Below are 24,254 nucleotides of genomic sequence, written 5' to 3' on the forward strand. Positions count from 1 at the left end.
CTTCACGAGACATCAGGCCGGCTGTCGCGCCGATGTGGCCAAATGGAGGCTGACAGGCCGCTTACATGGAGCCTAACCATCTGGAGCAAATGTGACAGTGTGGTGGTGGTGGGGGGGGGAGACTATGTCTGCTCAATCAGGAGTCAGGGCAGGGGAGCTTGGTGACATGGGAGGACCAAGGGGGAGAAATCGAAGAGGAGGTGGAGATGATATCTCTCGTGAGGCACACTGGCGTCCATTTTTCAAACTGTTTCTCTCAGAATGGAGAAGAAAAGGTCAGCTCGATGGGAATAGCGGCGAGGGAGATAGCTGAATCGATGATACAGTGGCTCAATAGATAGATAGATAGAAATTAGCGAGCATAGATAGCTAGATAGAAGCTAGCTCATAAGCTAGCCTTTGATCAATACTATCGCTAGATTGACAGACGGCTAGATAAATAGTTTGGGGCCCATAACCTCAGTTACACAACGACAACGTTCTTCACTCCATTTCATTTCAAATACTTTTACCTGCGACTAAATGTGTTTGTCATAAGGAAAATAACAATTCGAAACCCCTCCTCATCACGGGTGACTTTAAAGAGTCACGTTTCCGGTATTAAGAAGCCATCACTCACTGATGTAACCTTTTAGTTCAACTTGGTTGCGAGGTAGAGAGCACGTTTGAAAGTGTAGGTGGTCGCGGGGCAAAAGCGGGGTGGGGGGTGTAAGGGTGGGGTAGGGTGGCTGTTTTATTGTAGTGCCTGAGGGCGACGCTCCTAGTCAATATAAATGTGCACGCTCGCTCCTGCTGTGCTCCCATTTGAGTACAGGGACGGACGAGAGGCAGGCAGACAGCACCGGGATAACAACCGCACACTCCTCGACTCCGAAAGACAGACACTTGGATTGCAGGTATCATCCACTTTATTTGCTTTATTGTTGCTGATTGTTTTATTCGAGATGGTCATGCATTGGACCAAGACAAGTGCTACCGAGTTATTTTCTGCAAATTTAACTGTATCACCTTGTTCCGATATCTTTGTTGTGGTTATATGCTTATTTTATTATCATTATGTTTATTTTATTTATTTTCTTTTTTTTTAAGTCATCTTGCATGGACGAAGAAGAGTGGCTGCTAACGGGAGACACGTTGCGCTTGTTTATGTGTGTGTGTGTTTGCGTCTTCAAAGACATTTAAAAGGAAAACTTTTGTTATATACTGTATATATATATTTATTCTTTTTGACTTTATGAACTGAAACAAATTATGTCAAGAACTTTGTTGCCAGTGTTTGGTTTCGTCTTATAGAAATGATGTGTTTCATATTTTGAATTGCATTAAAATGTGATGAATGTGTGCACAGTCAATCGGTAAATTGGGAGCGATGGATGGATAGATGGAATTAATATACAAAAATACGTAATTAATTTTATATGTATGAAATACACACAGTATCATTAGACATTTTTAAAAATTATTTTCACACATGTGATTTTAAAAAATGCATCCAAATACTATTTTAAATAATGGCCAATTCACATGCAATTTTTTTGTAGTATTAATAATTAGAATGACTATTTTAATAATTGCAAAATTAGACATGCACTTTGAGGAAAAAAGTGGAAAATCAAAGCCGACAAAACTCATCATTAACGGTTGTTTTTATTTGTCTCCAGCAGGACTTGTGTGTTGTTGGAGGGAAGACAATTCACGATCCCGGAAATCATTAAAAAAGGTAATTCAATCAATAAACACGTGGATCAATATGTACATTGAGGTTTTTCATTTGTTTTTTTTGTTTGTTTGTTTTTTTTAAATGCCGTCCCATTGAGTGTGACTTTTGTGGTTGCTGATGCATGCCAAAGTGGTTACAGTGTGCTCACACTGTCCGTAATTGTAACAATAGATGTTCGAGTGGTTCAGCTTGTTGGATCATCGGCTTTAAAAGCCCAAAACAAGACCGCAGGGTTTGGATATGGGATTGGGGGTGGGGGGGGGGGGGTCTCAAAGTGCACAGTCAAATGCGAGTGATCCACATCTAGTGGCCAGAAGAGGAGGAAACTGTATGATTAAAAAAAAAAATTATTGATTGTCTGGTAACAGCAGCTGCTCGGCTCCATTATGAGTTTAAACGGGAGGGGGGGGGGGGGGGGCGAGCCCTGAGGCAGACACGGGAGTCGATGAATTGGTCAACAGGCCCCGACAGAGCAATGAAAGTCAACGGTATCTAGCGGCAGGCGTGGCAAAAGTATGTTCAAGTAAGTTTTAAAAAAAAAGAACAAATACTAAAATTGTAAGCCTAGATTCAACTCTTCGAAGTTAAAAAAAAAAAGTACAACCTGTTGCAGCTGTCCCTGTTTTGACATTGTGTCATCATTCACAGAGGTTGAAAAAAAAAAAGTACAAAGTATTTTGAGATATTTGACAGCCGCCTGAGAAATCATTTTCCTTTTTGAGTTTTCAGTCATCATGCCTTCTGAGTGAAAACACAAATGCGTACGATGAAAATGAGTTTGGAGTCTTCATTGAAGTCAAAATGATTTTGGACTACTGAGAGAAAACGGCCGCAAGCATGGGGCGGGGGGGCATCATGAAAACTCCGCTCCGGGAAGATCGGATTCCGTCCGCAAACCTGTGAGGCAGACATACTAACCACTCGCAACGCGTTCCTTGCGTTTGGTTTCAATGACTCTCAATTTGAAAGCGTTCACTCTTTTATCTTTGAATGACCTGAGGAAAAAGAAGAAATAAAAGCCTTCCAGCAGAGTGTTTTAAACGGAGGCTCCTCGCATCCTCATTCACCGCAGGGCCCTCCCCTAAAGTGGAACAAGGTAATAGTTTCTTTTATTGTTCATGATGAGAGGGACGTGATTTCAACTTTTTTTTCCCCTTTCTCCAGTTAAAAAAAAAAATAAAAATTAGGATGTTTGAATTCTCAACTCGCAAGATGAGGCCCAGTTCAGGAGATCTATTGAACTTCTGCACTGTGTCTTGACCCAGATCCTAGTCCTGCCACTAATTATGCCCCCCGGGCATGACGCCAGGCCCTCATTAGTAACCAGCCTCCATCCCCCCCCGCTGCCGCCACCTTCTCGTCTTTAGCGAGCGCTACCCGCAACCCGGACTTGGACTCGTTCTGCCTGCTAGTTGGCCTTCAAGGTTTCGGGAACACTAGGGACCGTTCCTAACCCCGCACAGGTGCACAGCCCCCCTTGTCATGTCCCATCCCCCCCGAGGCCTTACCGGTATTCCGGTGGAACTAATGAGGAGTGGCAGGTACAGTGAGAATCTCAAGTTAGGTTAGTGGTGAGTTGACCTTTACCTCAGGTAGACATCTTGGAGTATATAAAAAAAAAACAAAAGAAATTCCACGGCAAAGGGCCGGGGTGTGCAAACTTTTGTGCTCAAGGGCTGCATTCTATTTTGAAAACGGAAAGATGGGCCAGTTCAAATGAAATGTCAAATGTCACATTCAAGAAAACGGGCGTGTCTGTTCACAGGTACCAAGAAAATCCACCCGAAGGTCGGCAACTGCGCTGAAATCTGATGGACATAATCCAAACGGGCAGCAAAATCGCAAAGCGGCTTAACGGGTCTCGCGAATGAGTCGAACCTGAACAGGAACGGGCAGAAATATCAGGACCAATCATGTCCAAGGACGACGCTTGCAAAGTGACGTCCGCCGGCAAACACAAGGAGCGCAAGCCCAAGAAGCCTCACTACATCCCTCGTCCGTGGGGAAAACCCTACAACTACAAATGCTTCCAGTGTCCCTTCACCTGCATGGAGAAGTCCCACCTGTACAACCACATGAAGTACAGCCTGTGCAAGAACTCCCTGTCCCTGCTCATCGAGTCCGACTGGCCCTACAAAAAGGGCAACAACGTCCCGCACCCGGACCAGCTGCGACCGTCACAGCAGGACCTGCGTGGGGCCGGCAAAGAGGCCCCGGACCAGCGGGCAATGCGGACCGAGGAGGTGCAGCAGAGAGGTGTGGAGGAGGAAGCGGAAGATCGGGAAAACCGGGGACAGGAAGAGGAGGGAGAGGAGGCGCGGACTTTGGTGAAAGAGCGGTCCGAAAAAGGGGACGCCGCAGAGTGCAAAGCGGATTCCGAGTTGTTTATGGCCGACATGCTCTCCTTGCGAGACCAGCTCCTGCGAGCACGCTCTGCGGAGGTGGAGGCCCAGTTGAAACACTACAAGACCCTATCCAAGAACTGTATCACGGCACCCACGTTGCTCTCAGACCAGTGGCGCCTCCTAACCGCCAGCAAGGCCAAAAGCGAAGGCGCTCAGGCTCGAATGAACAGCTCCATCCCGTGTTATCCTCCCCCGCCAAACCCGGTGGACTACCAGGACCCCGCCGGGCTCAATCTTTCGGTGCTCGGGGTGGGCTATCCCATCGGTCCGAGTCTTTTCTCCTACATGAACTCGACGCTGCCCGCCACTCAAACCCACGCGCAGCTCGCCCAGCTCCCGTTCCTGGCTTCGGCCGCCCAGCTGATTCATCCGGCCTCCGGCGGCCACGCGGACAGGACTCTCATCCCCCCGCGGCTCTACTACCCGTTCCTGTGCGAGCATAGCTTCGCACCGGCCTCCGGTCAGAGCAATGCCAATAAAGGACCCAAAACCTCCACAAACACCGTCGATGCGTTTTCTTTATCTGGTCCCCAGCCGCAAGTTAACCTGTGGAAAGTGCCTGCCCTGAGGCCTGGGGCCACAACGGTTTCCCCTGTCGGTCGGACGTCACCTTCTGACCCGGCCTACAGGCTGGGGGATAAAGTGCAGGCTTCAGCCAAGGAAGGTAAATCTAGTTGGGGCCTCAAGAGGCCGGGTGGACCCGGAGTGAACCATGAAGCTCCCGTGGAAAAGAAGCCGACGACGGGCTTCGCTTTGGAATTTCTGAAGAACATCCAGACAGGTTCTACTCTAAATATGGCATCGGACAAACTTAGGTAGGTCAAATGACTCAACTATGTTGAATGACCTCTTTCGATCTTGGCTTGCTTGTGAGATTGAATATTTTTCTCTGCATTTCAGTTCACAGAATTTGCACCACAAGACCAGGTCGTCGGAACCCCTGTACACAGATCATCTCACCAGTCCAAATCCTGAGGCATCCTCTCTACCTGCTTCTACCGGAGGGCACAGTAGCCAAGAAGCACTGACCACACGCCCCATTGGGGACGGTGCCTCGGAATCAGTGGCTGCTCTCCTCAATGACCTCTCAAAGGCCTTACAGGAGTATCAGGAAGCGGAGCGCAACATCTCCCACCTGGAGAAGGAGGACCTCCCCGTGCAGCACCACCTTTGGGAGCACTTGAGCAAAATCCGAAATGAGCTCTCGCATATCCATCAAGCTCTGGAAAGGACAGCTCGCCAGAGTGACGGCCCACTGGACCTTTCGTTCAAGAGAGCCTCCGCCAACTCGAAGGAACTCGGCCTGAAGGAGAACACCGCAGTGTCGGATGAGGAGGAAGAGGAGGACAGGGAGGAAGAGGAGGGAAAAGCTATGCGGGGCTCGCTGGAGACTCGTAAGCAGTCGTTGGACATGCTGATCAAGATGAGTAATGCCGGAGCGTCTGTGGTGAGCCCGGAAGTCTTGAGTCAGGGAGCCTTGGCCATCAGGCACAGCCCCGCCGAGGCCTTGTGGCCGAGCAGAACCACCAAGTGCGAAGCCGACTCGAGCGTGCTGCTCTGCCCTGACGGCAGACCGGTAATGTTTGGGGACATCCCTCCTTCTGCCAAAGCGGCCAAAAGACCATCGTCCATACAGCGACTAGAGGGGCAGTGCCCCCAGAGCCCATTGATGGCCACAGACACTTAATCTTTGATTCCCAGTCATTCAAATCATGAATCCCACAAACACACACTCACACACACAAAAACCGTGTGTCTTCTTCTTTTGTTGGCATGTCTTGAAATTACTCACTGCAGCAGAAGCAGTCAACTTTTTTTTTTTGGTTTTTCATTTTCACAAGGATGTTCAGCACCTTCCATGGAGCCCCAGACACGACACGGTGCAAAATAATTGTAAATTGTGGCAGCGCATATTGATTTAACGTGCACACAAAATGCAAATTAACAATATGAATGTAACAGGGCCAGTAAAAAAATTACTCAACTGTATTATAATTCAAGAAAATCTGTGAAATGATAAATACCGGTCGTGTTCTTTAACTATATCCTCCATTATTAAAGGGTGGAACAAAAAAATTGATGTGTTCCTCTACTTCAATAATTAATGTGGCACTCCCTCTTTTCTTTCTTTTTTTTTTTTTTACAATTCCCGCCTTTTAACTCTTGCCGTAGTTCTCTTGATATACATGGCGAGGTAAGCAATTTTCGAACCGGATAAAAACTTTTGTTTTAATATTTTAATACATGGCTATGCCAGATAATTTGTGTAGGGGTACGCCGTATCGCTCTAATTGACGGGAGGACATTATTTCTTGTTATTTTCGTCAGGTGTGTTGTGTTTTGTGGCGTCCCTTTTTTCTCTTGATTTCCATGGCGGAGGAGTGTCAATCAAATTGACAAGCGGACATTGTTTTCTGCTATTTTCGTCTGGCTTTGTGATTGAGACGATTAAACGCAGCCAGTACAAGAAATTCTACTCTGCGTCGTCAATATTCTGAAACACAACGCAGTCGGACACGACCGGTTAAATGAATAGCAGAGATGGGCGCTCCATTTATCTTACCCCCAATTGTTATGATATTAAGCCTACAAGCTAGCATTTTATGTGCAGTTTACACCTATTTTGTGGGCACGTTATATGAATATTGTGGCAGGAAAAAAATGAACTCTTCTTGGGATTCGTACCTTTACAATAAAAAGACAAAAAGAGAGTCTCACATATGCACTATTAACTTTAGATTTTCACATGGTTGTCGTTTGAAAAGTCATAACATTCAGTTCGTGAGACAATCGTTCCCACCCGTTTGTAAATTATGTGGGTGGGGGGGCGATACAGTCTTTTAAAGGGTAACTGATTTTATAAAGACAATTCTATGTCTGTTGTGGGTTCACTGAAAATAGTATTGTATGGTCCACTCGTTTTTTGAAATAAAACCAGTAAAATAAATGTATTATCAATGGGGAAACTGCACAGTCTGAGCGCTAATTTAAATGCTTCATGGATAATTTTGCCTTAACGTGGAATTTATAAATTTACTGTCAAACTGCTTTGTCGGTGAGATAAAACTATGCCTAAATAAATGAAGCTCCTCCACCCACTTTGTCATAGATGCTGCCAAATTGCACCAAAGCAATATTTTTATATTAAACACGGCTTAGGCCTAAGCATAACACAGCAAATGCAACTTGATTTGTGAATAACAGGGATAGAAAATTGTTTGGTGCTGTGTTTTGCAATTTTTCTAATGTCCAATGTGTGCCTGGCTGCGCAACGATGACCTGAATGAAGTGTCCAAGTTAAGGTCTATCAACATTCTCCACTATGAAATCAGACAGACTCTTAAAGTCAAGCGGCTCCTCAAGCTGAATCACTGGGTCACCTGAATCCACTCCTGCAAAGGTCAATGAGCCCCAAGTTCAACATTGACAGGATAAAAGAGGAGAACGCTGGACATCCAACAAGGAGCGGCGCTGCGTCCTGTGGCCTCTTCAACACCAAGTGAAAGGTCAGCCGTCATAACAGCGAAACCCTGAATCCGGCCTTAAAATAAGTATTAACAGCGCTTTACTCTTTCCCCACACTCTGCAATGTTACAACCTTATTCCAGAATAGTTTAAATTAATTTTCGTTTTAAAATTTCAACACGGGGATAACGCAGAGCATACACACAAACCACTGACCCGAACTACCCTAACTAGGGATTTGGCTCTCTCCGGTGGAGACGCCGCGCCATTGCAGCTCCAAGCTCCAGCGTTCGGGATTTGGCTCCCTCCACCGGACAAGCCGTGCTCTTGCATTCTCACGATGCATTTTAACGGAGGGTCCATCTGAGAGGGTGTTTATTTATTGAATTATTAGTCCACCCATCTATCCAAATAAACGATCACCCCGCTAACCAATTGGAAAAACGGATTACAGAATTTCTTTAACAGCATACAAGAAGAAGAGAAAATCGCTTTCATGCTCTCAGGATTTTTATTGCTACTGGGCTACGACAATTGAGTTATGTGCCTCTCGTATAAAACAACTGAGGAGCAACTAGGTGCAATGATGGCATCCAATGATGATAAGGGGATTGTGAAGGGAGTAAGAATTCATCGCTAGTTAAAACGTCATTTGTTTGGAGTTGTCGACTGTCTGCATGCTTGTCCACTTGGAGCCAGATTGCTGTTCATTAAACGCGTTTTTACGAAAGTGAAGTAATGTTTGATCGTCCGCCAGGTGGTGCCACAATCTTCTGAGCTGGCCGCCGAGGAACGTGGTCATCGATCTGAGTTCCTGTGAGTAACAAAACACTCTCTGATGATGTCCACAAATCCAAAGTTTAAAGAGAAACGGCTTCTTTTGTTGATAGTTTGATAGCAAATTGTTGTTTTACCGGCCAAGGTGAAGCCTGATTGGTGGAGGTTTCGGGGGCCAGTTTGGACTTGAAGACAAGGAGTTGCTTTCTTAGTCCACGTGGGCGTCATCAATTTGTTCGTCATCATGACATCGTGGACTGGTCCATCGTATATTCCACGAGGTACACCTCGATTCTCAGCTACCTGAGGAAAAAATAAATCTGTTTGTTTGCCTGTTGTTTAATAAAGTAGAATTTAACTATAGTGATCATTTGTGGCCTTGCTCCTCTTGCAGGGTCGGGTTACCTTGCTGCGAGCGCTAATCCTGCGGTAAGCTTGATCAGGGAACGCTTTCCTTGGAATGAAGCGTGCGGAACCTTCTGTTACAGTGAGTTTTCCATCCTCCACAACAACTCGGCCACCTGCGATCACCACCGAGGCAACGCCTCGAAACTCCAAACCCTCAAGGATGTTTACTTCGACTGTCTGCCGGAAGCAGAATTTAGTTGGCTTTTAGATGGAACTAAACCACCTGACATATAATGAGACAAAATTTGTTACCAAGTGGTGTGTTTTGGCAGAGACAGTTTTGGTGTCTTTTGAGTTCCAAACAACAATGTCAGCATCAGAACCCACAGCGATTCGTCCTGTTTGGACATACAGAAGTACACTCTTCAAAATTGCACCCAGAACATTAACAGAATGTTTGTTTGTTTTTTTACATGGTTAAACTTGATTACAAAGGCGTTACCTTTGCGAGGGTAAAGGTTGAAGAGCTTTGCAGCATTGGTACTTGTCAGCGCTACAAACTCATTCTCGTCAATCATACCCGTACACTACAACAACAAATGTATTGACAACACATTTCATGAAACATTTTTGCTCCAAATAGACAAAACCAAAAAGTGTGATCGAGTTGACCCAAGTATCACGTACCACGATTCTGTCCCAGATCACAGACATCCTCTCCTCAATTCCATTGGTTCCCTCTGGTATGAGAGTAAAATCATCTTTACCCACGGCCTTCTGTGCCGTGCAGAAGCTAGCTTGAGCACTGGAAGTCACCTGTAGGTCGCCGCTACAAAAAAAATAAAATTAAAAACACATACACTTGACTAACCAAGGTAAGAAAAGTATGTGGTCATCCAAACAACACTAACCACGCCAAGAGAGAGCTTAGGTAGTGCGGAGTTGAAGGATCGGGATTGAGGGGTGGGCTCATAACGAGGGCCGCCGCCTTAGCCCAATCTTTGGACCAATACTGAGAGCCGTCCACTGCCAAACTGGCCGTGATCGGCTCCCCGTAGACCACGATCCCTGCCCAAAGACAAATGGGTTTAATTCACCGGAGCCATGTGAACAGCTTTTATGAATCCTGTAAACTCTTTTTTGAGTCAGTGCAAATTTGGAAGGAGGAGACACAGTTCACCTTTCTTCCTGGCCTTGGCGATCACATCAGCGGCAGATTTGCTCATCACCTTCGTCACATAAAGTGGACAGTTTGCTTGTTTTGCAATGGTAACGGCTCGGTGGACTGCCTCGGCCTGCGCCTTTAAACAGAAGTTAACGTCGGATCGTTTTCTTTTGAGCTGTTTTGGCTGTCTTGAGAAGAATGAAAATGGACCTCTTCGGGGTGAGCGAAGACATGTCCTTCCGGTCCGGTGATGCCAAGACCGAGAACCGTCTTTTGCCTCTGAAATATAACACAACTCTTTTTCAAAGATACCTGTTCCTGAAAGCTTATTTCAAGTTACCTGAGCGATGATGTCACCATTCTCAGCATGGACCAAGGCGACTGCCCCCAAATCCCTCAGGACACCAAAAGCCTCATAAAGCTGTAGGTAAAAAAAAAACAGGACGCAGAGTTAGTCCAACGCGCACCACTGAGTTACATCAGTATTGTAATGATAACAATGGCACATGCTGCACACCTACAATTTTTTTAAAAAATGGAGGCTGTTGTACCTGTGAATCGGTACTCTGATATCTGTCCTTGTAAGTCATAAAAAACAGGAAAGAGTTCACACCTGCAAGGCAAATATTCTCATCAGTCACTACCTGTGTACCGACCTGAAATGATCGTTTACCAATCACAGGACTGACAACTTGAGCATTCCCACCCTTAAGTAAATATCACATTCATGCTTTGAAAGCAGGCCACAACCTACTCTTGCACACACTGCAACGAATATGCAGCACGATGGTAAACTGCCTTTTTCCCCGCCCCCATCAGAACAACCTCTATCCTTGACAAGAATCTCCAGATCCTCGCCAACTCCATCATGCCAGCGCGTGACGTCCACGTGGAAGGAAAAGTCACAGCAGGCCCTTTGGCAGGCCACGTCCAGCCATTCCTCAAACGCCAACAGCAGACTCGTCCCCGGCTCGGCCAGCACGTGGTCAACTGTTACGACAAACGCGAGTGGAAGTGCGGCCACCGGTTGGGAAAGCGTGCGAATGACGGAAGGCGTTTGCTGACTGATCATGGTGGTTCCACCGGCCAGAGCCGCTCGGGTCCCCTGATAGAAGTCGTCGGAAGGGTTCAGGCCATTCTGGGCGGCGCGCAGGTTGGTGTTGGCGTCGATGCCTCCGGGGATGACCAAGTGACCGCAGGCCTCCACTGTCCTGACACCTGCAGGTACCATCAAATTCTCCCCAATTTGTCTGTGCAGGGAAAATGAGCGCACATCACCTGGACAGTTCGTGCCTGCAGTTGACATGCTGGAGAAGCACGACAGAAAACGACCCAGATTCTTGATCGGCTGCTGTCAAGACGACCATGAACCAGTGTACAGGTACTCTTTCAAATGCGTCCTCTTAAACACAATACATTGGATCATTTCATCACCACTGAACATGCTAGTAAACACGCGACACCAGGACAAATCACACATTTTGACTCTGATGTTAAAAAAAAAGAACATTTGAGTTGATCATTATGAGATGTTGAAATAAAGGCAAGCTACTTGATCGTTCCATCCTCGATGTAAACATCAGCATGAAACGAATGGTCGTCATTGACGATCTTTCCTCCTTTGATGATCAGGCGAGTGTCCTGGAAACAAATGACAAGATGCATTGGTTTAGCGCGCGACAAATGTACGTGTAGACAAATAGGCATACACGCTCAATATTGTCTCCAAACGTTGCTGTCCGAATTAGAACACTCCCATGAAATTCAAGTCAATCAAGTTTTGACTTCACGTAAGATTTACACTGAAATTGACGTCACAACATCAAACCCAAGAATCACCCTGTCCACTTGATTCAGTGACTGAGAGAAAAGTGAAGTTGTTAGCATTCCAATTGATTTTGTTGCCTCGTGAACAATTTGATCGTCTCATTTGACATCCAAGCCTTTCCTCGTACCTGGACACGTCCAGAGGGGAACGCCGCAAAGCCTCCCTTGGATGAGTCTTCTGCGGCGCGAGCCGTTCGGCGTCGCGGCATCTTCGGGCTGAGCGACTCAAAGTTTAGCGTTTTGTTTTCAAAAGCTCCTTCCACACTGCAGAACATTCCGCCATATTTCATCCTAGGCCGAGGAGAGTCTGAGCCCAGCTTGGACAGCAGTGAGGCGGTGTCATCGTCCTGGGAGATTCTTCTTTCAGACATCTCACCGCCACTAAGAAGAGATGCGACTGAAAAGGGAGACGACGAGATGACTGCTGCAAGGCGAGAAGTGAGGTGAGTGGTGGGGACACTTGACCTAAAACCAACGCGAAGGGAGGAGGCAGAGCAGTCAGGGGGGGGGGGGGGGCACAGATCGAGGCCATTTCACTCAGCTGAGTTCATTGCTGAATACGTGATGGAGACATCATCGTGCCGAACTTGTATTGATTGTATTGCCTAAAATAGTAGCACGGGAAGACACCCCCAAAATAATTTAAACATTTATTAAACCCGAAATGACTACACTTAACCTTGCGCGTTTCACTAGATAACAGCACGCCTGTCACATGACCTCACGAAGAAAGAGACAAAGAAGTGACGTCATGTGACTTTGCGGCTCCACTGCACCCGCATCAGCGCTCATTAATGCTGACATTCTGAACAGGACAAGTTCTGAACTGGATTTCTATGCCTGTCAAATCCACGCCGTCCATACACATCCGCGCTTTTCAGGATTACAGTTGCGTTTTTTAAACTCAAAAAATGTTCAACTCGGCAGACGTTTAGAAGAAAACAAAAACTGATTTTGCGAGTGCTGTTCTCTTACGCTTTTATTTTGCACCTTTTAAAACAATGTCCACAACATATTTCTACAGATGGGTAAAATAGTTCTTTTTGACATCTGAGACAAAAGGCAGTAGAAATCTTCATCGCCTGCTGTGGAAATCAGCACGCAGGTGTTGTGGGACGTTGAGGTCAGCTGCTCTCGGGGTGACTGAGTGTTCAGTTGCAGGGCGCCAGACCCAAAGCTGAATGTTTCCACGCTTAAGTTGGTTGCACCCACATTTGTTTTGTTTGTTCCTGCCCTGGTGGTTGGATTTGTCGACTGGCAGCGGAGTATGTGGGCAAAAAAAAGAAATGTCAGCTTCCTCAAGAGCAAAGGAGGATGCGGAAATGGACCATCCATCCCCAACATTCCCCGGACCAACGGCTGCGGTGTCCTCGAGCAAGATGACACCCTCGGACCAAAGTTTTCCATCGGCTGTGAAGACGTCTTCTCTCGGACCAAAATTCAATTTCAAGAAAGTTGACAAACTGCACATCAGACAAGAAAAAGCAAACGGAGCAAAGCAACGAGAGCAAATGTTCCCCGTTCAAATGTCAACTTGGCTTATTTGATGCAACTTGAACTCACCAGAGGACCTTAGGACCACAGAATGAAGGCCAACGAGAAGAATAAAAAGAGAAAGAGAAACTTCTCCTCCAATTCTTTGATTTGTCGCTTCTGAGCTTCGATGATCTGCTCCAACTCTTTGTTCCGCTACGTCGGACACATGGGAAGTTGATGACGAAGCACAGCAAGGATCTGCGGAGCGCCCTGTCGTTTCCGCCTCTTACCTGTTGCGTGACCTGCAGGAGATCCATCCTCTCTTTGAGGATCTGAGCGTCTCGCTCCCTCAACTCGCACATCATGGCTCGTTTCCATTGGTCCATGGCGCTCCTCAGCCCCTCCCTCTGGTCGTCCGTCAGCACGTCGTTCAGACGACCGTCGCTCACCTTTTCTCCGTCCGTTCTGGACCGTTCCTGCTGTCTTAGTGCCTCGTACAGCATGGCCTCCAGCTCCAGGATTCTCTGCGCGACAATCCTCGTCCATCAGCCGTCCACCCGGAAGATTTGAGGGCGGCTTACCTTGTGAGCCTGATCCATGGAACGCTTCCTGAAGTCCAGCTCTTCATCCAGGTAGCCCTTCTGCTTGCAGAACAAATCCTACCCGTGCGCACGGAAGCACGCACGTGGTTCAAGGTCATCAAGGTACATCGCTGCGGTTTCTCTTGGCTGATGTCGCCCGTCTTACCTTCTCGCTTTCGATGTCCAGCATCTTCTGCTGAAGCGCCGACTTGGTCACCTCGATGGATTCCAACCACTGACAAAGGGATGTCATTAGCCTGCCGCTATCACCCGATCAGATCGTGCGCGCACGCGCTCGTTACCTTCTCGGCCAGGGTGAGAACAGTCCTGGCGTGAATCACAACCACCTGCTCCTCATTGGTAAGATTCTGCGTGTGAGCAGACATGCACAAGCTTCTGTCAGTTTATACCCACAAGCCTGACAAAAGTCACGTGTTGAGCAAAACGAGTCCACACAGAGTGGAGGACGGAATCGGTTCAGCGGATACGGAATAAGTTTCAACATACACTTACGGCGTTATCGCCGAGGATGTCCAACTTCTTCATCAGATCACTGATCACGATGTCCTGGAGAAACAGACAAGCTGACTGCAGCTCTCGTGTGGAAAAAGCAGTGGGAAGGGGATGCGTTTACGTACCGCCACGCCCTCCGCTTCGCAGTAGATCTGCAATGGACTGAGGCAGTCTGGGAAATGGACTTGGTGAAATTTCATGACGGGGGAGCGCCACTCCCTCTCCTGAACACAAACGAGCATTTGTCACACGTCATCAAGTGTCAAGCTTGTTGTCCGAGTCTTAGTTATCACCTCCAGCTCTAAAATTCGGAACTCAAGGAGTTCGTTTTGGTCCCTGATGTCCTGGATGTCGTTTTTCAGAAGCACTTCTTCCGCTTCCATCTCCCTCACCTGAAAAATGGAGGACATCATCTTCAGGAGCTAGCAGGGATTTTGTGATGTTGTTTACTCCCTCCCCTGCCCCCACTGGGTCACCTTTTCTACCAACTGCTGGTTCCTCTGATACAACAACTGCTTCTCCTCCACCCACGCCACATCCTAGAAGATGATGGTCATTGTAAATAATCCTCCTGGGACAACGTGAAACGCACGATCCCGCATAGCACGACTGGGCATGCCAGCGTACCAGTCCTTGTTGTTTCAGTGCCGACTCCAGATCAGTGACTCTGGTTTGATATTGGCTGATTTCAGCCATCAGTTGTTCTCTGGTCTGCAAAGGAGGAATTAGTATTGACCTTTCTATGGGGGGAAAAAAAAAAGGAAGCTGTAACGTGGAGGTAGCGAGAAAGGGCGACGTCACCTTGATCTCCTTCTCGGCGTCATAGTTTCCTCCGCTCGTCTCCGTTAGCAGAGCGTAGGCTCGCTGCAGCGCTTGATATTCCTGCGTCAACTGGCGGTATCGAAGCTCCGCCTCCTCACGAACACACACCTGCGACACGACACTACTGCCAGAATCAGTCCGACCGGTAATAAACCACTTCTAACACAAACCGCTGACTTGTCAACGCCGCTTAAAACACGAGACTTAACGTGTGGCTGAAGAGGAACATTTTACGACAAAGCTCCGTTATCTGCCATTGTTAAAAACGTAATATACAAGCGGGTACCTCTTCTGGTTCCGTGTCGGGGGTTTTGTCGGTGTGAAAAGACAAGGATGATCCATCAGAGTCCACCGACACGTCTTCGTCGTAGCCATAAAACGTTTCTATGACCTGCGGACGTGCACGGGCGAAAATCTCTCGTCATCTGTTGTCTCATGCGCGGCGAACAAAATTAAATTGCAACCCAACAACTCAACAAGCAGAAAGTTGACTCACCCTGCAGGACCTCACCGTGCGTTTCCTCCTAAGTGATTCTTGGCGTCTGTATCGTAATAATAAATCTCTTTCCTGTTGACAGAAATACTTGCGGTTGGAGATTGTTTGCATGTTTCGGTGTCAACATTGTTGCGACGCAACAGAACTCACAATGACATTTTTGACGTAACCTCCCGTTTCCAGAGCCTGAAAAACATTTGGATATACTGTGAAAGTGTCGGTGGCGAATATTTTACAATATTCATCAGGGAAAGTCGCGCGCCAGTAAGCGGCGGTTCCAACCGTTTAAAAAAAAAAAAAAAAAAAAAAAAAAAGCGACATATTTTCCGAAATTGGGTTATCAAAGATTTATGGTCGGTCAGCGAGAATGTGTGAATAATCGTGGAGCTGTATATCAAGTCGTTGAAGGACCTTGGACAAGTCATCTATGATGTGCTGCTGCTCCAGAACTTGAAGCCGCAGAAACTCCATTTCACTGTCCTCCTGGCAGTAACCATGGTAACCACCAGAGTTGCTGCGGTCCAGGTCGTTGAGCGAACTTGGCCTTCTCTGTGGATGGCGACAAACGCAACTTTTCTGTGATCAGATGTCAGCTTTTCATGTTACAGGACGCTCAAGAATTACCATGGTTGCCATCTCCATGTTCTCTTGCGTGACAAAGCGCAGTTTGTTTTCAAGGCGACACAGCACGAGTGACAGCTCCTCGTTCTTCCTGCTCAGACGTTTGTTTTTGTCCAGAAGAGGAAGAAACTGACTCTCCGTTTCTCTCAGACGCTTCAGCTGCACGTCCCACCGAACAGGAAACGCAACGCACAGGATGTGAAAGATGCAGACAAGCCGCGGATTCATCTGTTCACCAACGACCCTGTTCACAAAGAAATCCGCCTACGACCAAAACTAACCGGTCCATGTCCACGGGCTGAAGAAATTTTATTCTTCAAGCGGGGTTTTTTTTCCCCTCACGCCACTTGAAGGTTGCTCGCTCAATATGTAGCTCACTTTTTTGTGCTAAATTAGCCTTCAGTATGGCTCCACCAGAAACTGCTACGAGGAAGCCCAGGGAAGCTATGCCGTTCATACTTTTTGTCCATGCAGAATAAATGTCACCAATGAATTACCAGTTCGTTGCGTTCTTCAGACAACAGGGCGTTTCGATCCTCCAGCTTCCTGATGACCGCGCTGAGCTCAGCGATTTTCAGTTGAAACCTTCGCGTGTCTCGGTCCTCCTGAGACTTGACGCACACACGCAGACAAACGTCCCTTAATTTTTTTTGGGAGGAAATTATCGCAGTGAGCGATGACGACGGCACAGAATTGCGGGACAACAACGATTGTTTGATCCTGACGGGATTGAATGTGCATGCTGGAGATGCGGGATGAGGTCAGGATCACACCGTTTTGGTGAGACTGGTGGGCACAAGCGGAGGTGGGGTTTATGATAAGAAGAGGATTGTTAGTGGTGGTGTTACCAACATTTCCAGGGTAGTTAAGACCCGCCCTTTGGGCATCCCTCAGGGCTGCGATTTGCTGCTCGGCAGCCTGAGTCTGCAGCTGAAGGCGGTGGGCGTGGCCAGCCTGCAGCCCCAGGGCTTTATCCAAAACACTAACCGCTCTGTCCTTCAGTTTGATCTCGTCCATCTGGACATACAAACAAGTAGCGCTTCGTTGGGCACACAGTTTGTTTGTTTGTTTGTTTTGCCAGCATTGTGGCAAAAGAGTCGGAATATCCTAAAAGCAAGACGCAGCCCCGCCAGGCGTAGCCCTCTGATGGACACGACGCATCCGATATGAAAATCAGACCTACCAGTCGACGGATCTCCCTCTCGCAGTCTCGCTTGGTTCTGCTCAGTTCGTCCTGGTGCTGGTGATGAGCGGATCGGAGCTCGGCTATTCGGGACTGGCAGGCCTGGTGGGCCACTGCCAGAGCTTCTTCTGCACTCCTCTTTGCCCCACGTTGATCCTGAAGCTCCTGCTGGAGGCGAGATCGCTCAGTCTCCCAAGTCTTCCGTGTCTCCTCCACCTCTGCCAGCAAAGCACTCCTCACCTGATGAACGTCAACAAGGCACACTGGATCAGACCGCAGATGACAGTGATGCTCATAGTATGGCCGTTACTGGCAACATGTACCAAAAAAAAAAAAAAAAAACTGTGGCGGAGATGTACAACCCACTGCACAGATCATTCGGAACAAAGTTGGACGAGATGGACGGGTGAGCGTGGAGAACTTCAGATGTGGATCAGCTGGATCACCTTATCCATGGAGCTGTCCCTCAGGGTTAGGACCAAACCGTTCAGCCGTTGGATTTCCCCATCTTTGATTTTGATCACTCTCATCAGCTCCATCTCATGTTGCCGTAGCAACGATTCCCTGGTGACGGCTAACTCTTTCTGCTTCTCCTCGTGGAGTTTGCTTTTGAGTTCCGTCATGGCGACGGTGGCGCGGTGGTGCTCCTCCCGCAGTTCCTGACTCCTCTCTCTCTCCAGACGGCTAACCTGACATCACAGACACGTCTCATCTGCATCAGGACGACTTGACACACACACACACACACGCCGTGTCTGTTGATGACTCCACCTTGCTCTTCTCATGCTGAAGTTCTAACTGGACGCCGATCAGTTTGGCTCTCAGCTCGTCATCGGCGGTTTGCACGGTGCCCATGGGGGCCCGCCCTCCTGGAACTCGTTTGGACATCTCTTACTGCAGTCTTGCTCGTTGTCAGTCAGAGATCACATTGGTACCTGGAGAGCGTAAACACGCAATACAACGCTGGAAGATTCAACATCTTGAGCAAGACGACGACGGTAAAGTGCATCTGCGTGAAGCTGCTTTCCGCTGGCATGGAACTGGACTCGGGTTCAACTTTTATCCTGCATGTAGCCAGCCGTATGTGCTTGTTGTTATCACTTCATTTTTTGGTGTTTTTTTTATGTTTTCAGAACCTTGCATCTGGACCATACCGTAACAATAAAAGGCTTTTTTGTTTTATTTTAATTGACTATTGACGGGCAGCACTTTGTTAAAGTTGTAGCTGGTTTTGCAGTCACTGAACAAATTTCAGCTGAGCATCTCAAAGATGTATTTTCATATAGATGCCTGGGGACGCAAATGGCACCATTTTGGTGGAACGGTATATTATGAAGAAACATATATTGTGTTGTTGCTTTAAACATGTTGGGGTTTAGCTTCCGTTTACAGTAAAACAACTAATAAGTCCAGAAGATTTGGTACAAGTGTTTCCATGGTAACTCCATCAACATGCTACAGATGACATGACATGACATTCAATTGCACACAGATGAACGCGTGCGCGCGCACGCATACACAAACACGCGTTCGCGTTACTCACCGTCCAAGAGGAAACCTGGGACAGTGCATTGCGTGTATGTGCGCGCGCGCGCGTGCGTGTTAGCTTCCTTCCGTCAAGGCGGTAGGCAGCAATTGGTACAAAGCTGCTGTGCATATGATTTGTCACCTACTGTACTTCTGAGCCACCTTCCAGCAGTACGTACAAATGAGCGTGTGCGTGCACGTAGCGGTTAGCTATCAGCTGATGGTTTGCGCGTGTTTGGGAGTCGGTACTCTTCTGCGGCTGCTGTCATCTTTCCCTCCCTCTTCCTCCTCCTCCTCGTCGTCGTCAAGTTCCGAGTCCCAGCATCCTCAGATGTGATGACGTGTGCCTCGACGTAATCATCCTGACAAATGGCTCCCCCAAGTGGACATTCATCGCTTTTGCAGAAAAAGTCATTTTTTATTTTTTATTTTGTATTGTGCATGTTTCTTAGGCCCACTCAGACGGGCAGGTTTTTGTGTATTTTTTACTGAGAACATACACCGAGGAACTGTGGGAGGTATTTATTTATTTTTACTCACAAACGCGCAGGTCAAAACCTTGTAGCATGATGGAAAAATGCTCTGTAGCATTTAGTCTACAAGTTCGTTCGAACGTATTTGCCAGTCAAAACATCGATTGCACGTTTCATCAAATGCATGACTCTTAGTTGTTTTGCTTTTCAAAAAATAGACGGTGAGATTTTTCAAATTACTCGCTAAATAAACGTCAACTTGGTCCACCTGCGCAAAAATACGTCACTGCCACGGCGACGTGACAGCGAGTTCGCACCGGGAAAGCCGCGTCGGAGGCAAAACCCGCTTCACTTCCTTCGCCTGCAAAATGTGAGTTGATTCTGAGAATCTTGTTTGTCTTGCAACAGTTCTCGTCGTCAAGTGGAGTTGCAGCGTTTGGTTCAAATGACGCAAGCAAGTATCAACGATCGTGTGTTCTGCAAAAGTTGAGCGGAGGCTCTTAGTTTGTTCCCCGTGAGGTCACGGTGAGCACTTTATTTTTCAAGCAAAAGGATGATTGCTTTCAGCTTGGTTCTTCACATTTTCCTTCACTATTTTTCCGTACAGTTTGTGTGTTGTTATTGACCCATCGCGTTTCTTTCTTTGCACCCTACTCTCCAGAGGAGTGGTTGCCGTGCATTTTTTGCCTGTGCACCACTTTACTTGATACGTCTTGATGAGTCTGCAAACGTAGAACGGAACGTAACTGATGTTGAAATGAAAATGATTTCATTTCCTTCATTTGAACACGAATTTAAAAACATTCATTTCATTCATTCATATCCGAGCCGCCTGATCCTCACTAGGGTCGCGGGGGTGCTGGAGCCTATCCCAGCCGTCTTCGGGCAGTAGGCAGGGGACACCCTGAATCAGTTGCCAGCCAATCGCAGGGCACACAGACACGAACAACCATGCGCACTCACACTCACACCTAGGGACAATTTAGAGCGTTTAATCAGCCTGCCACGCATGTTTTTGGAATGTGGGAGGAAACCGGAGCACCCGGAGAAAACCCACGCAGGCCCGGGGAGAACATGCAAACTCCATACAGGGAGGCCGGAGCTGGAATCGAACCCGGTACCTCTGCACTGTGAAGCCGACGTGCTAACCACTGGACTACCGGGCTGCCTACAAATTTAAAAACACAGAAGTTCAAAAGATTTCATCTCCCAAAAAAGTTCAGGCTTTCTCCCCCTAAATTTAAACCATGCATCCTGAACCAGTCCAGGCAGAAACGGGTGCCCAAAAAAAGGATAACACCTGGACAAAAAGACTGTGCGCCATGTTGCAGAGGGATGGGAGAGTCTCGACTTATCATGGAGGAGCTGCTGGCTTTCTTCAACCAACGAATTGCAATGGAGGAAAATGCAATGAACATTGAACTTGGTGAGACTGAAAATGACCACATCAACCAAACAAAAATGTCTTCCGTGATGGTGACGCTGATCCTTTGTTGGCTCCCAGAGTTCATTGAGGTGGTGAAAAACTTTGAGGCCGTCAGAAAGCAATGGCTGCACGCAGAGACGGAGCTGAAGAAGTACAAGGAGCTCCTGGTGAAGTCGGACGTGGCCAAAGCTGGGCTGGAGGTTCAACTCAAGCACGCCCGCAACCAGCTTGATGTGGAGATGAGGAGACGTTACAAGATGGAAGCCGATTATCAGTACCTGGTGAGTCCGCAACGCAGCCGCGGCGAGCCGTCTCCGGCAGCTGGAATGCTAGCTTCACAGCCGTCCTGTATTTTATGTGGACAGCAAAGGCAGATGCAGCTCATGTGCGACATCTTGGTTCAGGACAGTAAAGCCAGCGCATGTTTGAACGAGGAGCAGAAATCCCTTTTGGCCACGTTTGATCACAAAGGTGCAAATAAGACCGCGCACCGCAGCAGCAAACGGTAAAAGTCAGCCGGAAGGACGAGCGTCACTCGTAGCCTTTAGCTCGTCGCGTTTACCGAACTGTCCGTGCTCCAGGTTGTCAGCCATCGACGAGTCGTCCTTCTTCTCGCACTCGGACATCAGCTACGATCGGACGGATGAGGACATGGTGAGGTCATTGTTCCCCAGAGAGAATTGAAGGTTGTTCACTTTGAGCTTTGGTTGTTTTTCAGGACCTGGACACAACGTTGCTGAAACCTCTGAGGTCACGAGCACGAGAGAGGAGGGTAAGCTAGCGTTCACGAGCAGAATGTTTCTGAACCTTATGATCCAAGGCACTTTTTTTTTCTGCATTAGAAAAAGCCCACGGCACACACCCCCAAAAGTGAAATCATTTCCTGTGGCGTAGCTTTTGGGAATCACTGCACCTCGGGCACTCGCGCGTGGACATTCTTGTGCTTCCAAAGTTGATATTCTGCTGGTTCTGTAGCGTTCGTCGATGGGCGTGACGATTTCTGCTGCGCTCGGAAAGCCAGGGCAAAGTGGGAATGTTTCTCCTGAGACGCTGGGGCGGGAAACTGTGGAGAAGGTGAGGAGTTTTAAAACGCATTCTTCAGTCTTTCCAATGACTGAGAAGCTTCGGACGGTCTCGAGTTGTCAGAATCTGAATGGGAAGGTTTTGACTTGTTTTCATCTGAGGTGGTGGAGACCATCGTGCAGGAATTAGTGATGACCCCCGAAACTGGAGGTCCTGTTCACACGGTGGCCGAAATCACCCAGGAGAGACCTGAAGAGCCCGCGCAGGAATCTGCTCTTCCTGACAGTGGCAGAGGTCGGTGGTCAGAAAGTTTCATGACCTTGCGCGATGACCCCTCGGCTGTGGAAGGCCATGAATCGGGTCCGTTTAATTGTTTTCATGATTGGTTGTCATTGTGCAGATCAAACGTCTGTGGGCTTTCCGAGTGATCCCAATGCAGCTCATGTGCAGATGGAAACATGTCCCAAGCACGACTTTCTCTCTAAGACGGTGCGAGACTCCTCCGGTTTCCTGTTTAAAAAGTTCAACTTGCGCCACCATCACAACCTGCCCTCTCGCCTTCCTTCGCCAGGTGATCCGGCCTGAGATGTGTTTGCCTTGCGGCAAGAGGATCCGCTTTGGCAAGATTGCGCTCAAGTGCAGAGGCTGTCGCATTGTTTCTCATCCAGAGTGCAAACAGAAATGGAGCGAGGCCTGTGCCCCCACCGCATCCACACGTGCGGCGCACATGGTTGGAATCTTTCAAAGGTTTTGCCGCAAATTGGGGAATAGTAGCAGTTGCGTTCATCTCTCTGCTCCTCAGGTCTCACTGGAGGGTTTTGCTCCCGCGAGCCATCCCAGCATTCCTGCGCTCGTCGTCAAGTGCGTGAAAGAAATCGAAAGGAGAGGCTTACAGGAGGTGAGCTCGGCGCTGTTGGTCTGTTGGAGTCCAGTCAGTCCAGACTCTTGTTTCTGCTTTCAGCGAGGCCTCTACAGAGTTCCTGGCGGCGAGCGTCAGGTCAAGGAGTTGCGCGATCGCTTCATGGGTGGTAAAACGCAGCTCCAACTGAGTGACGTTTCGGACATCCACGTGGTTTGCGGTGTCCTCAAAGACTTCCTGAGGAAGCTGAAAGAACCGCTGGTCACTTTCAAGCTCCACCGCAACTTCATGGCAGCTTCAGGTACGCCGGCGGCCTCATCCGCTCGCCGCGGCGTTGGTTCGCGACGCCACAACGTAACGTGTGACCCCCTGCGTCTTGCCAGAGATGAGCAACGAACAAGAAAGGTCAGCCGCCATATTTCGGGCCATCGCGCAGCTGCCCAAGCCCAACAGAGACACGCTGGCCTTCCTCATGCTTCATCTCCACAAGTAATTTGTCTGTTTCATTCAATTGAGACTCTTTTTGTGTCCCCCCCCCCCCCCCCATCCCCCACACACTTTTAAGAAGGCCTCTAAAGAATATGCAGACGTATTTTTGTACAGAAACGCAAAATCGAGCATCACTGCAATCCAAGAGTACAGGCAGTTGAGTGCCGTGCTCCTAGACCAATACAGTCTTTAAATCAGCAAGGCGTCCCCCAAACCGCGGTCGGCTCTTCTGGTCCAGATGACGACGTCAACATGCCAGTACGGAACCATCACTGTCCTTGTGTTTCAGGGTGATGCGTAGTCCTCCGTGTCAGATGGACCAGAATAATTTATCCAGAGTTTTTGGACCCACCCTGGTGGGACACGCACTGTCGGAACCATCGCCGTCAACAATCATGCGTGACACAAATATTCAGCCGAAGGTCAGCGGCATTTTGGCCCATTTGATGCCGCGTACACGCTTACACACGTTTGACATTTTGTTGAAGTAATTTCTTATCTTTGTCAGGTTATTTGTCACTTCTTGTCAGTCCCTGAAGACTACTGGAAGCGTGTCCTCGGCGCCCAAGGAGCCTCTTCTCATAAACGCAGCAACCAGGGTGAAGGACTGGGTATGCCAAAGCATTTCACGTGTTCTGACACCACATTGAATTCAGGATGTCAAAAGGGCAAATTATTTCTGCTTTCCGACGGTCTTCATTTGTTGGCTTTCAGCTCCTTTCTTTGACCCGCTAACGTCTCCCGAGCTGAACCACCACGACGTGCCTGCCAGGACGTCCATGCGAAGTCGCGCTCGGAACTTGGGAAAGTAAGGTTTAAAAAAAAAAGGGAAAAAAAGTCTGATTGTGTTCTGATGATTTTATTTCTAAAAGAAAAAATGCTTCCTTCAGCAGTGGAGCTGCCACGCCGGGCAGGTTTTTTCCGTCCCCCACCTGAGACATTCTTCATCCACCTTTCGTAGCAATTGAGTATCCTTTGAATGTGTATTTTGTTTGTGAGAAATAAAGATTAAATGAAATATATTAAACCGGCCAAGCATGAAGCTGTTCTTTGTTTTT

The 24,254-nt window shown here is 48.0% G+C and overlaps 4 protein-coding genes across 7 annotated transcripts; 2 read left to right on the forward strand and 2 right to left on the reverse strand.

Annotated features, from left to right (window-relative positions):
* Positions 1 to 693: 693 nt before the first annotated feature.
* prr35 (proline rich 35) lies at positions 694 to 7,223 on the forward strand. Of its 2 annotated transcripts, none has more exons than XM_052071693.1 (4): positions 694 to 896; positions 1,662 to 1,720; positions 3,486 to 4,940; positions 5,026 to 7,223. In XM_052071693.1, the coding sequence occupies exons 3-4, from the start codon at positions 3,634 to 3,636 to the stop codon at positions 5,810 to 5,812; spliced, it is 2,094 nt and encodes a 697-aa protein (XP_051927653.1). In that variant the 5' UTR covers positions 694 to 896; positions 1,662 to 1,720; positions 3,486 to 3,633; the 3' UTR covers positions 5,813 to 7,223. The 2 variants fall into 2 exon arrangements, with proteins under 2 accessions (XP_051927653.1, XP_051927654.1); XM_052071694.1 differs by having other exon boundaries at positions 1,665 to 1,720.
* A 424-nt stretch (positions 7,224 to 7,647) lies between these two features.
* Positions 7,648 to 12,145, reverse strand: LOC127604594 (dihydropyrimidinase-related protein 2-like). Its single transcript, XM_052071761.1, has 15 exons — positions 11,836 to 12,145; positions 11,433 to 11,521; positions 10,946 to 11,130; positions 10,706 to 10,870; positions 10,432 to 10,493; positions 10,221 to 10,301; positions 10,091 to 10,159; positions 9,896 to 10,016; positions 9,627 to 9,783; positions 9,403 to 9,544; positions 9,218 to 9,302; positions 9,028 to 9,113; positions 8,773 to 8,952; positions 8,505 to 8,670; positions 7,648 to 8,404 (listed from the first exon to the last, which is right to left on the reverse strand). The coding sequence occupies exons 1-15, from the start codon at positions 12,076 to 12,078 to the stop codon at positions 8,313 to 8,315; spliced, it is 1,923 nt and encodes a 640-aa protein (XP_051927721.1). The 5' UTR covers positions 12,079 to 12,145; the 3' UTR covers positions 7,648 to 8,312.
* An 832-nt stretch (positions 12,146 to 12,977) lies between these two features.
* Positions 12,978 to 19,209, reverse strand: jakmip3 (Janus kinase and microtubule interacting protein 3). Of its 3 annotated transcripts, none has more exons than XM_052071676.1 (22): positions 19,073 to 19,209; positions 18,171 to 18,334; positions 17,846 to 18,088; positions 17,400 to 17,564; positions 17,069 to 17,233; positions 16,714 to 16,827; positions 16,220 to 16,375; positions 16,007 to 16,144; positions 15,746 to 15,781; positions 15,596 to 15,667; positions 15,386 to 15,490; positions 15,079 to 15,207; positions 14,905 to 14,988; positions 14,754 to 14,816; positions 14,571 to 14,669; positions 14,403 to 14,501; positions 14,272 to 14,331; positions 14,067 to 14,132; positions 13,931 to 13,999; positions 13,765 to 13,842; positions 13,474 to 13,707; positions 12,978 to 13,396 (listed from the first exon to the last, which is right to left on the reverse strand). In XM_052071676.1, the coding sequence occupies exons 2-22, from the start codon at positions 18,285 to 18,287 to the stop codon at positions 13,280 to 13,282; spliced, it is 2,409 nt and encodes an 802-aa protein (XP_051927636.1). In that variant the 5' UTR covers positions 18,288 to 18,334; positions 19,073 to 19,209; the 3' UTR covers positions 12,978 to 13,279. The 3 variants fall into 3 exon arrangements, with proteins under 3 accessions (XP_051927636.1, XP_051927635.1, XP_051927634.1); XM_052071675.1 differs by having other exon boundaries at positions 14,278 to 14,331; positions 17,400 to 17,639; XM_052071674.1 differs by having other exon boundaries at positions 17,400 to 17,639.
* A 447-nt stretch (positions 19,210 to 19,656) lies between these two features.
* Positions 19,657 to 24,227, forward strand: si:ch1073-416j23.1 (rac GTPase-activating protein 1; the record flags this gene model as incomplete). Its single annotated transcript, XM_052072367.1, is given in 16 exon segments — positions 19,657 to 19,769; positions 20,731 to 20,825; positions 20,904 to 21,106; positions 21,191 to 21,330; positions 21,407 to 21,479; positions 21,544 to 21,597; positions 21,801 to 21,899; positions 22,010 to 22,142; positions 22,249 to 22,397; positions 22,399 to 22,578; positions 22,651 to 22,746; positions 22,810 to 23,008; positions 23,091 to 23,196; positions 23,486 to 23,618; positions 23,705 to 23,807; positions 23,911 to 24,227. Coding segments are annotated over 16 exon segments (1,974 nt in total), but the record flags the coding sequence as incomplete, so codon positions are not given.
* Positions 24,228 to 24,254: the final 27 nt, after the last annotated feature.

This window comes from Hippocampus zosterae, chromosome 7, assembly GCF_025434085.1.
Source record: "Hippocampus zosterae strain Florida chromosome 7, ASM2543408v3, whole genome shotgun sequence".
NCBI classification, from domain to species: Eukaryota; Metazoa; Chordata; class Actinopteri; order Syngnathiformes; family Syngnathidae; genus Hippocampus; species Hippocampus zosterae.

Coding starts and splice junctions, on each gene's coding strand:
- prr35 (XM_052071693.1), top strand. CDS start 3,634: ATGTCCAAGGACGACGCTTGCAAAGTGACGTCCGCCGGCAAACACAAG. Junction 4,941..5,025: donor ATGGCATCGGACAAACTTAG/GTAGGTCAAATG, acceptor TCTGCATTTCAG/TTCACAGAATTTGCACCACA.
- LOC127604594 (XM_052071761.1), bottom strand. CDS start 12,078: ATGTCTGAAAGAAGAATCTCCCAGGACGATGACACCGCCTCACTGCTG. Junction 11,522..11,835: donor TCCCCTCTGGACGTGTCCAG/GTACGAGGAAAG, acceptor ATTTGTTTCCAG/GACACTCGCCTGATCATCAA. Junction 8,953..9,027: donor CTGCCAAAACACACCACTTG/GTAACAAATTTT, acceptor TGCTTCCGGCAG/ACAGTCGAAGTAAACATCCT.
- jakmip3 (XM_052071674.1), bottom strand. CDS start 18,287: ATGTCCAAACGAGTTCCAGGAGGGCGGGCCCCCATGGGCACCGTGCAA. Junction 18,089..18,170: donor TTCAGCATGAGAAGAGCAAG/GTGGAGTCATCA, acceptor CTGTGATGTCAG/GTTAGCCGTCTGGAGAGAGA. Junction 13,397..13,473: donor TCCTGCAGGTCACGCAACAG/GTAAGAGGCGGA, acceptor TGTCCGACGTAG/CGGAACAAAGAGTTGGAGCA.